Below are 13346 nucleotides of genomic sequence, written 5' to 3'. Positions count from 1 at the left end.
TCGAAGACCGCAGGGGGAACTAAACAGGGAAAGTTGCACGCTACTCAAGAACAAGGTGGGAGACATGGCTGGGAACTCTAGACCTGATTACATCCATGGCTTTGTTCAGATATGGGTCAGTGCAAGAGGGAGTGAAGTTTATGCTGTGGATCACTCAGGACGGTGGGGGTGAACTGCAGTTGGAGCTTCTACCAGAGATCGACATGGGGAGAGCTGGGATATGGTCCTTTCCAGTGGTCAGTGACCCTAATCATTCCCTATAATAACAACTTCTCATCTGCCGAAGTTTTAACCATTTACAAAGTGTATATATACATTTTGGTTACCATCAACTATGCATCTTTCATGATGAATACCTAAACTTGCATTTTTCTGCTTTGGATATTTGACCCAGCACACCTTGGACATCTGCTGAATTGCTAATGTGGTCCGTTTGCACGCTTGGAACCAAATGTTACGTACCCCGTAACTGGGTTGCCAAACCAGCAGAAATGGACCACTTAGTTGGAGTCTGGATTACTGGAACTAAGAAAGTTTTATTAAAGAAATAAGCAACACAGTACTCTAATCAAAAGGGTATAAATGCAACAGTTTAGCAATTATAAAACACACATGTACACAGAACTAGGATAATAGGATCGATCAAGCTCTATCGTAGTCTAGGGGTAAAATGATCAGTCATCAAGTGACACAGAGTTCAGTTCAATTCAGTTCGCAGTAATCGCCGTCGTGCCGTTGGGGAGAGAGAGACAGAGAGAGAGAACGAATGAATATGCAAATCGGATTCCACACAAACCTTCGATATTCCTCGCAGTTAGCTTTCGGGCGAGCCCTTTGTAATGTCTTCTGAGGTCACCGACTGTGACCCCTCCGTTCCAGATACGATCATTCTTCTGCGGTGAACCCGGCACCCAGGCAAGAGCGGACACACACACCAGGTTCCCGCCGACCCGTACCTTTCTATCCTGTGCGTCTATGGCTGGTCCCGCGACCAGACCTCAAAAACTCCCACCAACTTGTGGGGAGGGCACACCGCTTTCAGGGTCTCGTTACCTCGTGGAGTCGTGTGTCTGTTGCCTTAGCGAACCTGTCCCTTTTTATCCTCCTGTTGGGGTATCGCCTGTCCATCAAGCTTCAAACAGTTCAGGGTTCAAAGTCACTGGTCTCTGACAATACTCGGAACCGTGTCTCCTTTCGGTAATCTCCCTCGTCTCTCTCTTATTAGCATCTTGCATGTTCCCCCATTGTCCTCTTACCGGCATCAACCTTCTGATAACTGGTTCTTTTGTCACATCCCTACGCTTCAAAGGATTTTTACCGGGGTAAAAATAATAGGCTGGAATACATTCTTAGATACACACAAATATACATGTTTATCAGCTATTTGGCTAATACAGAGACTTTTAAGTTGTCAACACCTGACAGACAGTCAGCAATCACATTTTATGTTCCTTTTATATGTGTTATTTTAATAATCCTCTAAAACCAGGCTCCAACTTAGCAAACTTCGTAGTGGCCGAAAACACTAATGAATTGTGATCAGTGTAACTTCTCAGTGGTTTTTGCCCCAGACACAGATAACAAGGGTCGTCCCATACCAACTTAGCATTCTTTGGCAAGGGCTTAGTAAGAGGGTGGGTAATATCCGCAAGGTTGTTTTTTTTTCTGCAAAACTTCCGATAGTACCCCAGCATCTCCAAGAACCTTCTCCGGGCTCTCTTGTCTGTCGGGGTGGGGACTTCAGAGATAGCCCGCACCTTAGCCTGCATCGGAGCCAGCTGCCCCTGTCCTACCACAAATCCCAGATAAGTGACCTTCGCGCGGCCGAACTCACTTTTTGCGAGGATCACTGTCAGGCTGGCTTCAGACAGCCGTTTAAACAGCTCCTACCACGTGTTACTCCAGACCACTACATCGCCAATATACACTTCTTTAGCTCTTTTGTCACTGAATTAATCATTCTACAGGGATGTTGCTCACTAGGCTGACCTGATGTGGCAACAGCTCCATGTCCCAGCTCTTTGCATCATCTCAGGACATCTGGACCTATGTGGGCGTGCCGTTTAATTAGCTCTCTTAGCGGTTCGCTTTGTTCGGGGATTAAGGGAGAGAACTCAACAGCAAAGTTGGTCAACACAATAGAGTTCTCCCATCTGGTCAGCACCACACTTATCTTTTCAAAATGGGCTTTCCCCTTATCAGGTGGCACCCTAGCCTCATTAATTTTCATGATATCACCAGCTAGATCTGTTTCCTGATCGTGGTGAGCTTTTAACATGTTAATATCCTCCAACTGTGTTAACTCACGTCTGCAATAGTCAATAACATCCTTCCTCCTGTGCAGCCAGTAAAACTCTTTCATGATTCCGCCGACTGTTTTTCTCCCCCCAAAATGTCCACCGAGGGGTATCTTGTGGGCCAGGTTAAGAATCTCACCCCATAAATTTTTGGCACCATCCCCCATTCCTCATCTGCGGGCTTGGTCTTGGTCTCCCTTTCTTCCTTAGCACTCCCTCCTCCACACAATAGCCTACTGGCTCCCTTTTTAATTCTGCTTCAGAGAGCTGTCCCCGCCGAAACCATCAGCTCCTCGTCTCGCTCCTGTGCCTGCACAAATTCCCTCCTTTCTAATGATAAATCTACCTTAATTTCCTCACTTCCTCCTGTTTCACTTCCTACCCCCTCCTGGTACAAGGCTGGTAGAAACGTCTCAGCTAGAGCTATTTTGGCAGTCTTCCTGGACACACGCCGAGTCACTGCGCAAACGGGATAAACCTGTGAGTCCATGGGCAGGGCCTCAATGCTGGCAGGCGGGCCTGTCAATCTCACTGCTGGGTACACTTCCCCGCCGGCGAGGTCATTACCGAGCAAGATCTCCACGCCTTTCACCGGTAGTTCGAGCCTCACCCCTATCGTGACCGGTCCAGAGACCAAGTCGCTTTGTAGGTGTATCTCGTGCAAAGGCACTGCTTCAGTCCCTTGCTCAATGCCTTTGACCCTGACCTCCCCAGTCTGGGTCTCTGAACTAAACTCTAACACACTCTTTAATATCAATGACTGACACGCTCCAGTATCTCTCCAGATCCGTACTGGAACTGGGTTTAACCCCTCCTTCACCGACACCAATCCGGTCGAGATAAACCTCTCGCGCCCTTCCTGAACTTTGTTAGCCCTCTCCTCGCCTAGCGGTTTGCTTACCAGCTCAATACAGCCAGTCGGAAACGCCGCCTTTCCCTTTCCCGTCTCCTTCTTTGGGGCAAAGCACCTGGACGCAAAGTGTCCAACTTTCCCACAATTGTAACATACGACCCCAGGAGACTTCCTACCAGACTGCTCCCGGTCTACCTTATCCTTCTCACTAGTCCCCGGCTTACTTTCTGACTTTTCTGGCGGACTCTCCCCGCCGTCCCGAATACCCTTCTAGTAGCCTTTACTCGGGGCAAACTTCGTTTTATGTGTCAACGCGTACTCACCCGCTAACTTAGCAGTTGTGGCTAAAGTGTCTGCCTCTTTCTCATCTAGGTAGGGTCTCATACCGTCAGGGACACAACCTTTAAACTGCTCAATCAGGATCAGCTGTAGCAGTCTGTCATAATCCCCATCTACCCCCTTCGAGGCGCACCAACGCTCACAATATGTCTGCATCTCACGGGCAAATTCTAAATACGTGCAGTCCCACTGCTTCCTCGCATTCCGGAACCTCTGCCGGTATGCCTCCAGGACCAACTCATAAATCCTGAGGATGGCCTCTTTCACCACCTCATACCTCTGGGCATCTTCCGCGGACAAAGCCGAGTAAGCTTGTTGGGCTTTTCCTTTAAGTACGCTCTGAAGCAAAACAGCCCACTTATCCCTCGGCCAGTCCTGACTTGCAGCAACTTTTTCGAAATGGAGAAAGTACCGATCCACATCGGTATCGTCAAATGGGGGAACCAGCCTAACCTCCTGGGTCGCCCTGAACCCTCCACATTGGTTCGGCATGGGCCCCTGCTCTGCCCTTATCTTTAACCTCTCCAGCTCGAATTCCCTTTCCCTCTGTTTCTCTTCTTGCTCCAACTGCCTCTCTTCTCGCTCCAACTGTTTGTCCCTCTCTTCTCGCTCCAACTGCCTCTCTCTCTCGCTGTTCTAACTGTCTCTCTCTCTCTTCTCGTTGTCGTTCTAACTGTTTCTCTTCGTGTTCTAGCTGTCATACCCTGAACTCGTGCTCCAGTCTCAATTTTTCAAGCTGCACCTGTACTGCGTCTTCACCAGGTTTTCCAACAGATATCACCTCCAGCTCCCCTTGGGGAAACACACCTTTAGATACATAGTGCTCTACGATAGCTCTGTGTATCTCCTGTCTCCTCATTGTCGACTTCCCCTTAACAAGATTCAACCGTTTGGCCACAGCTGCCAATTCCGCTTTCCTGGCATCCCCTAATGCCTCCAAGGTCGGCGCCTTTAGAAATTCCTCAATCTCCATTTCTGCTGTTTGCCTTTTAATTTTAACCCAATCAATTTACTCCGTCCCAAATTTAGCGTTCAAAATCACAGACGAGAACCCCACTTACGTTACGTACCTCGTAACTGGGTTGCCAAACCAGCAGAGATGGACCACTTAGTTGGAGTCTGGATTACTGGAACTAAGGAAGTTTTATTAAAGAAATAAGCAACACAGTACTCTAATCAAAAGGATATAAATGCAACAGTTTAGCAATGATAAAACACATGTACACAGAACTAGGATAATAGGATCGATCAAGCTCTATCGTAGTCTGGGGGTAAAATGATCAGTCATCAAGTGACACAGAGTTCAGTTCAATTCAGTTCGCAGTAATCGTCGTCGTGCCGTTGGGGAGAGAGAGAGAGAACGAATGAATATGCAAATCGGATTCCACACAAACCTTCGATATTCCTCGCAGTTAGCTTTCTGGCGAGCCCTTTGTAATGTCTTCTGAGGTCACCGATTGTGACCCCTCCGTTCCAGATACGATCGTTCTTCTGCGGTGAACCCGGCACTCAGGCAAGAGCCGACACACACACCAGGTTCCCGCCGACCCGTACCTTTCTACCCTGTGCGTCTATGGCTGGTCCCGCGACCAGACCTCAAAAACTCCCACCAACTTGTGGGGGGGGGGGGGGCACACCGCTTTCAGGGTCTCGTTACCTCGTGGAGTCGTGTGTCTGTTGCCTTAGCGAACCTGTCCCTTTTTATCCCCCTGCTGGGGTATCGCCTGTCCATCAAACTTCAAACAGTTCAGGGTTCAAAGCCACCAGTCTCTGACAATACTCGGAACCGTGTCTCCTTTCGGTAATCTCCCTCGTCTCTCTCTTATTAGCACCTTGCATGTTCCCCCATTGTCCTCTTATTGGCATCAACCTTCTGATAACTGGTTCTTTTGTCACAGAAAACACTGACAAAGTTGTACAAGTGATCACATAATTATCACACCCATGTTCAGAATAAACACATTGAAGTTGTCCAAGACGTTGGTGGCACCTAATTTAGAGCATTGTGCCCAATCCTGATCATCTACCTACGGGAAGGAGATCAACAAGATTGAAAGAGTGCAGAGAAAATTTACAAGGATGTTGCCAGGACTTGAGGACCTGAGTTATAGGGAAAGGTTGAACAGGTTAGGACTTTATTCACCAGAATCTAAAGAGAATGAGGGGAGATTTGACAGAGCTATACAAAATTATGAGAGGTATAGATAGGGTAAAGTGAAACAGTCCTTTTCCACTGAGGTTGTGTGAGAATAGAGCAAGTCATGGGTTAAGGGTGAAAGGTGAAATGTTTAAGGGGAACATAAGTGGGAACTTCCTCACTCAGAAAGTGGTGAGAGTGTGGAACAAACTGCCAGCAGAAGTGGTGTATGCCAGTTCATTTTCAATATTTAAGAGAAATTTGGATAGGTACATGGATGGGAAGGGTATAGAGGCAAATAATCTGGGTGCAGGGCAATAGGGCAGGGCAGGTTAGTAATTCAGCATGGACTAGATGGGCCGAACAGCCTGTTTCTGATCTATGACTCTGTACTGGAGTACGTACAATCACAATCATTTCAGAGGATCATTTCAGTCCTGGGTCCAGCATGCAAGTGCCACTACAAAGAAAGCAAGGCAGCACCCCTACTTTCTCAGAAGTTTACAAAAATTTGGCAAGTCATCTAAAACTCTGACAAACTTCTATAGATGTGCAGTGGAGAGGATATTTACTATTTGCATCACGGTCTAGAATTGAAAAGCCTACAAAAAATAGCAGATACAGCCTAGTCCACCACAGGTAAAGCCGTCCCCACCATTCAGCACATCTACACAGACCCCTATCACAGGAAAGCAGCATCAATCATCAAGGACCAACACTATCCCATGCCATGCTTTCTTCTCAACCAACACCACAAGATTTAGGAACGGTTATTACCCATCAACCGTCAAGCTCCTGAACCAGAGGGCATAACTTCACTCGCCCCATCACTGAACTGTTCCCACAACCAATGGACTGGACTCACTTTCTGGGACTCTTCATCTCATGTTCTTGATACTTACTGCTTATTTATTTATTATTATCAATTTTTTAAATTTTACTTGTTTCCTTGTATTTTCTATGACTGTCCACAAGAAAAAGAATCTCAGGGTTGTAAATGGTGACATATGTACTTTGATGATAAATTTGTTTTGAGCTTTAAACTTTAATTCTTACAATTCCTTCATGTATTTACATTTTTTTAAACTCAATTTGAAATCAACAAGCTATTGATCATATCTTTATGATTTTTAAATGTCTAACTAAGTGCAGTTGTGGGAGCTCTTTTCTCTATGTTACAGATTTTGATGTCATAGTAATGGACACAAAGATGAATGTATATAAAATACAATAATCAACCCAGATGAAAGTTCTAAGAAAATCACTATTTAAACTTCAGAATTACCACACACAGTTGAATTTCCTCAGTTAAACGGATTTTGTTTGGATGAAGACAAGCTGTTACTACATTTTGGGATTACACTTCTATATTTCATCTGGCATCAGTGCAGGAAATGTGATCTCTCTGCTCTGTATGCACATAGAATTATGTCAGTACGCTAACAGAGGCTCTTGACAGTGACTCAGACAAGAGTGGAAATTTGCATAATCGTAGAGCAAGGTCTGGCATAGTTCATTCAGAGAGAGACAATCTTGACAACACTTTATTGCCACATGATTGCTGGCTTTTGCAAAGTGATTCAGCTCTTGTGGCCTGACTTTGGGTATTATGCAATAATGAGGAATGTGGAAGTATCAGTATTGATGCACCCTATCAATACATTCTATAAGACCATAAGACAAAGCAGCAAAATTAGGCCATTCAGTCTGCTCTGTCATTCCATCATGGCTAGTTTTCTTTAAGAAACTACAAATCTCCACTTTAAAAATACCCAATGACTTGGCCTCCACTGCTATCTGTGGCAATGAATTCTACAGATTTACCACCCTCTAATTAAAGAAATTCTTCTTCATCACTGTTCTAAAGGAATGGCTCTCTGTTACAGGGGTTCCGAAACTTTTTTATGCCATGCACCCCTACCATTAACCAAGAGGTCTGTGGACCCCAGATTGGAAACCTTTGCTCTATTATGAGGCTGTGCACTCTTGTCCTAGACTCCCCCACTATAGGAAACATCCTCTCCATATCCACTCTATCTAGGCATTCCAATATTCAATAGGTTTTAATGAGATCTCCCTTCATTCTTCTAAACTCCAGCAAGTACAGGCCCAGAGTCACCAAACACTCCTCATGCATTAATCCATTCATTCCCAGACTCATTCTTATGAACCTCTTCTGAACTCTCTCCAATGCTGGCACATCTTTTCTAAGATAAGGGGCCCAAAACTCCTCATAATATTCCAAGTGCAGTCTAATCATCAGTGCCTTATAAACCTCAGTGTTAAATCCTTGCTTTTATATTCTAGTCCTCTTAAACGAACGTTAAACATTGCATTCTTTACCATTGACTATTGAGAATCCTATACGAGGACTCCGGAGTCCCTTTGCACCTTTGATTTCTGAATTTGCTCCCTATTTAGAAAATAGTGTACACCTTTATTTCTCCTACCATAATGTATATTGATATGCCATCTGCCACTTATTTGCCATTCTCCTCATCTGTCTAAATCACTCTGCAGACTCCCTGCTTCCTCAACACTATCTGCTTCTCAAACGATCTTTGTATCATCTGCAGACTTGGCCACAAAGCCATCAATTCTATCATCCAAATCACTGATCAATAATGTGAAAATATATAGTCCCAACACTGATCCATGCAGTATACCTTGATTCCCACTCTTTGCCTCCTGTCAGTCAGCCACTGTTTCATCCATGCTAGCATCTTTCCTATAATACCATGGGCTCTTATCTTGTTAAGTAGCCTCGTGTGCTGCACCTTGTCTAAAGCCTTCTGAAAATCCCAGTAAACAACATCCACTGATTCTCCTTTGTCTATCCTATCTGTCATTCCCTCAAATAATGCCAAAAGGTTTGTCAGGCGACATTTCCCCTCAAGGAAACCATACTGACTTTGGCCTGTTTTAGCATGTGAATCCAAGTACGCTGAAACTTCATCCTAAATAATGGACTGCAACATATTCCCAACCACTGAATTCAAGATAACTGGTCTATAATATCCTTTCTTCTGCCTCCCTCACTTCTTAAAGAATGGAGTGACATTTGCAATTTTCCAGTCCTCCTGAACCATTCCAGAATCAGAGCTAATATTAATACAGGTATGTCCCTGTTATTTATTCACCTCCTCTTCAAAATTCAAAGGTCAAAGTAAATTTATTAACTATGTATGTATGTGTCACTATATACCATCCTGAGATTCACTTTCTTGCAGGTATTCACAGTAGAACAAAGAAATGCACTAGAATCAATGAAAACTACAAAGACTTTCAAACAACCAATGTGTAAAAGACAAACTGTGCAAATACAAAAATTAATTAACTGGTTAACTGATGAATAGATAGATAAATAAATATATAAGTAATACCGAGAACATGAGTTGTCGAGTCTTCCTTAGAGATGCAGTCCTATAACAGTAACAGGTCCTACAAGCATACACTGCCTAAACACACCCATGTGACCTTGAAAGCGAGTCCACAGATTTGTTGGCGCGTGGCCAAATGGTTAAGGTGTTCATCTAATGATCTGAAGGTTGCTAGTTCGAGCCTTGGCTGAGGCAGCATGTTGTGTCCTTGAGCAAGGCACTTAACCACACATTGCTCTGCAACGACACCGATGTCAAGCTGTATGGGTCCTAATGCCCTTCCCTTGGACAACATCGGTGGCATGGAGAGAGGAGACTTGCAGCATGGGCAACTGCTAGTCTTCCATACAACGTTGCCCAGGTCTGTGCCCTAGAAACCTTCCAAGGCGCAAATCCATGGTCTCACGAAACTAACGGATGCCTATATAAGTTATTCTTATCTAAGTGAGTTAAGTTATTCTTGTCAGACACCTTCTCCCTGAACTTATGTTTCTCAGGTGAATCAAACCCCCAGCCCTTGCCCTCAGTCACCCTGGGCCCCTAGCCTCTATGCCAAATCCGCCCTGCGACCTCAGTGCTCTAACACACAAACATAAATAATTCATTCTTGTATGTTCCCTGCCCTAGAAAGCTGCGATTGATAAAAGAAAACCTATCCACGCTTGCAACCCCCTCCCTCAATGAGTAGCCTTCCTCTTGCTTAATAGTATTGGTCTATGGTATGAAAAAGGTTGGGAACCCCTGCCCTACAACCCCCAACACTGAGATCTTGGACTTCCCGCGCCCCCCCCATCCCATCAGCACTGGACACTGGTGCAGTGTGCAACAAGAACTGGGTGACCTGTTCAGTGGTACCTGACACACTGGGTCTATGATGCCCATGAAAGTCCAAACTCCACAACAAAAGACAGGCACTGTCACGGTGGCTTCTTGCCTCACCCCTTCCCCTCTTGCCACCGAGTGTTCAGATCAGGGTTTTGAGTAATCTGTCAATGTTTTGGGTCGAGAACCTTCACCAGTAATGGAAAGGAAGGGGAAGCCTTCATCTAGTTTCACATATCATTTCTCAGCTTGTAGTCCTTCCCCTCCCTCCACCTTTGAATTCCAGCTTCTTCCCCCTTTCTTTCCCGTCCCAATGAAGGAATATTGGCCCAAACTGTCAATTGCTTATATTCCTCTCCATGTTACTAACTGGACTGCTGAGTTCCTCCAGCATTGTGTGTGTCTGTTGCTCTGAATTTCCAACATCTACAGAATCTCTTGTGTTGATAAATAACTTATTAACTAAACAAACTATACAGTTATCCAACACATAATAAACATATTAGACCATTCCATCTGCATATTGGACCAAGGATTTAGGTACATCTCTTTCCACGACTGTATTCTGTGGTTGACACCACTGTTATTTTGACAAGCCATCAACAAATATCACTCATAAAACTTCCTGAATATGACTCACATATCTGAACCATTCTTCAAGTAGTCCAGCTGTATGCTGGACTGTGTAACGTGCAGGTCTAAAGCACAAAACAGTATCAATAATATTATTATAGCTTTCACCTACTCTCTTTCTTTCTGTAGGATTTTCTGTGACTCATCCAGACGAAACTGCAGAGCCATGGTTTTAATGGAGTCATCCTCAAAAGGTTGCATTGTATCTTCCAGCAGATGCTTGGGTCTTTCAGAGCAGATGGTTGAAGTCTCCAGACTTTGTCCTCCTCCATCTTGTTTCTCTCTTAGTATATTGTCAATTATATCAATATCCTGAAAATAAGCCACATGGAATCTTTACAGCATTAACCATGGTTATAATAGAAATAACAGAGATAGCATTATTTTTTTTAAACTTCTCGTTTTACCGGAATACACTCAGCGGCCACTTTATTAGGTACAGGGGTGGAGCCAGGTATGGCCTTCTCAGCTGTAGTCCATCCACTTCAAGGTTCAATGTGTCACCCATTCAGAGATGCTTTTCTGCGCACCACTGTTGTAACAAGTGGTTATTTAAGTTACTGTCACCTTCCCGTAGGCTTGAACCACAGTTTGGCCATCCACTTCTAACCTCTCTCATTAACAAGGCAATTTCACCCACAGACAGCCAATGACTGGATTTTTTTGTTTGTTTGTTTTTTGCACCATTCTCTGTAAACTTTAGAGATTTGTGCGTGAAAATCCCAAGAGGTCAGCAATTTCTGGAATACTCACACCAACAATCATTCCACAGTCAAAGTCAGCTAGATCACATTTCTTCCCCCATTCTGATGTTTGGTCTGAACAACAATTGAACCTCTTGACCATGTCTGCAGGCTGTTGTGCATTGAGTACCCGCCACACGATTGGCTGATTAGGTATTTACATTAACAAGCAGATGTACAGGTGTACCCAATAAAGTGGCCACTGAGTGTATTTTCCAATTGTTAAAAATGGACTTCTCGAAAAATGTGTTACATCTTATTCCATTTGGAATCAAGAAAAACTATAGAAAGGGTACTAGCTGTGTCATACGTTGTCACATCTTTGAGAGATACTGCCAGTATTCCAGCCCCAGAAACGTGACTTTCAAAGGGCCATCGGGTTACGTAATAGCCCTTTGCCAATTAAGGTGTCAGTAAGGGAAACTGCTGAAAAGTATCTCACTGTTGCCTAATGTCCTTTGTGTTACAAACAGAAAACCTTACCCAAGTGAGCTTGTTCCTAAAGGGCCACCTATCTTGTCGGCTTTGGTAATTTGCACATAACTCAAAAAAAAACCTGTAGTATTTCTGGACACAAGAAATTCTGCAGATGCTGGAACCCCGAGTAACACACAAAATGCTGGAGAAACTCAGCAGGTCAGGTAGCATCTACGGAGAGGAAAAAGTAGTCAACGTTTCCAAATGAAACACTGTACCTGGTACGTCTGAACGTGGTATACGGTACCTCTGGGAAGCTCTTTTCAACATGACTACTTTGTTCACAGTAAACTCAGCCTTTGTCAGTTTAGTGATTTTATTGTTAGTCATCCAAGAATACCAATGAACAGATAGTATTACTCTATTAAATTAATTTTTTAAAATCAATTTTAAGGAATAATAGGATAAGTAGCCTTTTACTAACAGGAAATCCAATTTATTTTTAAACACATGATATGTCGTTCTGATTAATTCTGACCAATGCCTCACTGTATGATACAGTTGCTAAAGAAAACAGTGCTTAATATTTCTAATGACATTACATGGTCAAGCCTTTAGACTTATGCTCAGATCTGCTGGGATGTAGAACTGTCATTTTTCATGTAGTTTAACTTTTTTATGCTTGCTGCTAATTTTATACAATCACCTGTGCACAGCTAATTGTCCAGTGATTTTTCTAGTAATTACAAGCAGATGCTTCTGTATTTTTATAGAAACTTCTTAGCCATCAGTAGCAGGTGTCACACCACTGGAATCTGGCTGTTTTATGGATTAATTACTATCGCTGGAATTATTGTTATCTCCAGTCATAGTATGAGACAACACGACTACGTTTTCTTTTGCCTTTCTTTGGTCATTCTTTGCTTGTGTAAGACTTGATAAAATTGCTAGCAATAAGTTTTATGCCTCATTCTTGACTTCTGAAGAACCTCTGGATCACAAAGGCATCAGGATCCTACAGATCCGATGACAGAAAGAAACATTTTTTGAATCCAACTTCTAATTCTATGAAGATGCTACGACTGCAACTACGGTGAGTAGTTGATGAAGTAACTTGATGTAGCAATAGTAATATTTTTCTCTACACGTCCTCCATCAGAGAAACTGGATAGAAAGCATTCTCGTGCAGTAATAGTAATATTATTTTCCCCACATTAAATTACTCCATTAACAACTCACAATACTACTTCATTAAAAATGAAATCAGGTGAAGTGAAAAACTGCTGTTAAATTCAATGCAACACACACATTCTAGCATGTTGGTCCATGGACTCCTCTACTGCCACGATCAGGTCACCCTCAGGTTGGAAGAGCAACACCTTATATTCTGTCTGGGTAGCCTCCAACCTGACAGCATGAACACTGATTTCTCTAACTTCCAGTAATTTTCCCCCTTCCCCTTCTCCGTTTTTTCATTCGCCCCTTTGGCTCCCCTCTTACCCTATCTTTTCTCCTCACCAGCCCATCACTTCCCTTTGCTTCCCCTCCTCCTTCCCTTTCTCAAAGAGTCCACTCTCCTCTCCTATCAGATTCTTCAGCCCTATACCTTTTCCACTTCTCAACTCCCACCCCCCAGTTTCTCATTACACACCCCCTCCATCACCCACCCACCTTCCCCCTCACCCGGTTTCACCTAATACCTTCCAGCTTGCACTCCTTCCCCTC

The 13346-nt window shown here is 43.8% G+C and overlaps 1 protein-coding gene across 10 annotated transcripts in view; it reads right to left on the bottom strand.

Moving 5' to 3' along the window:
• The window catches only part of LOC140199916 (coiled-coil domain-containing protein 102A-like), a 649450-nt gene that overhangs the window by 547018 nt on the left and 89086 nt on the right, over window positions 1–13346 (bottom strand). For all 10 annotated transcript variants that reach the window (XR_011886535.1, XR_011886536.1, XR_011886534.1 and 7 more), the window contains one exon: window positions 10574–10773. Coding sequence is in view for 7 of the 10 variants with exons in the window: in XM_072262408.1 (XP_072118509.1) it covers window positions 10574–10773 (200 nt within the window). In the remaining 3 variants the exon portion in view is untranslated. The remainder of the gene's footprint in view (window positions 1–10573; window positions 10774–13346) is intronic.

This window comes from Mobula birostris, chromosome 1, assembly GCF_030028105.1.
Source record: "Mobula birostris isolate sMobBir1 chromosome 1, sMobBir1.hap1, whole genome shotgun sequence".
Taxonomy (NCBI): domain Eukaryota; kingdom Metazoa; phylum Chordata; class Chondrichthyes; order Myliobatiformes; family Myliobatidae; genus Mobula; species Mobula birostris.
This window is presented reverse-complemented; position numbering and strand designations above follow the sequence as displayed.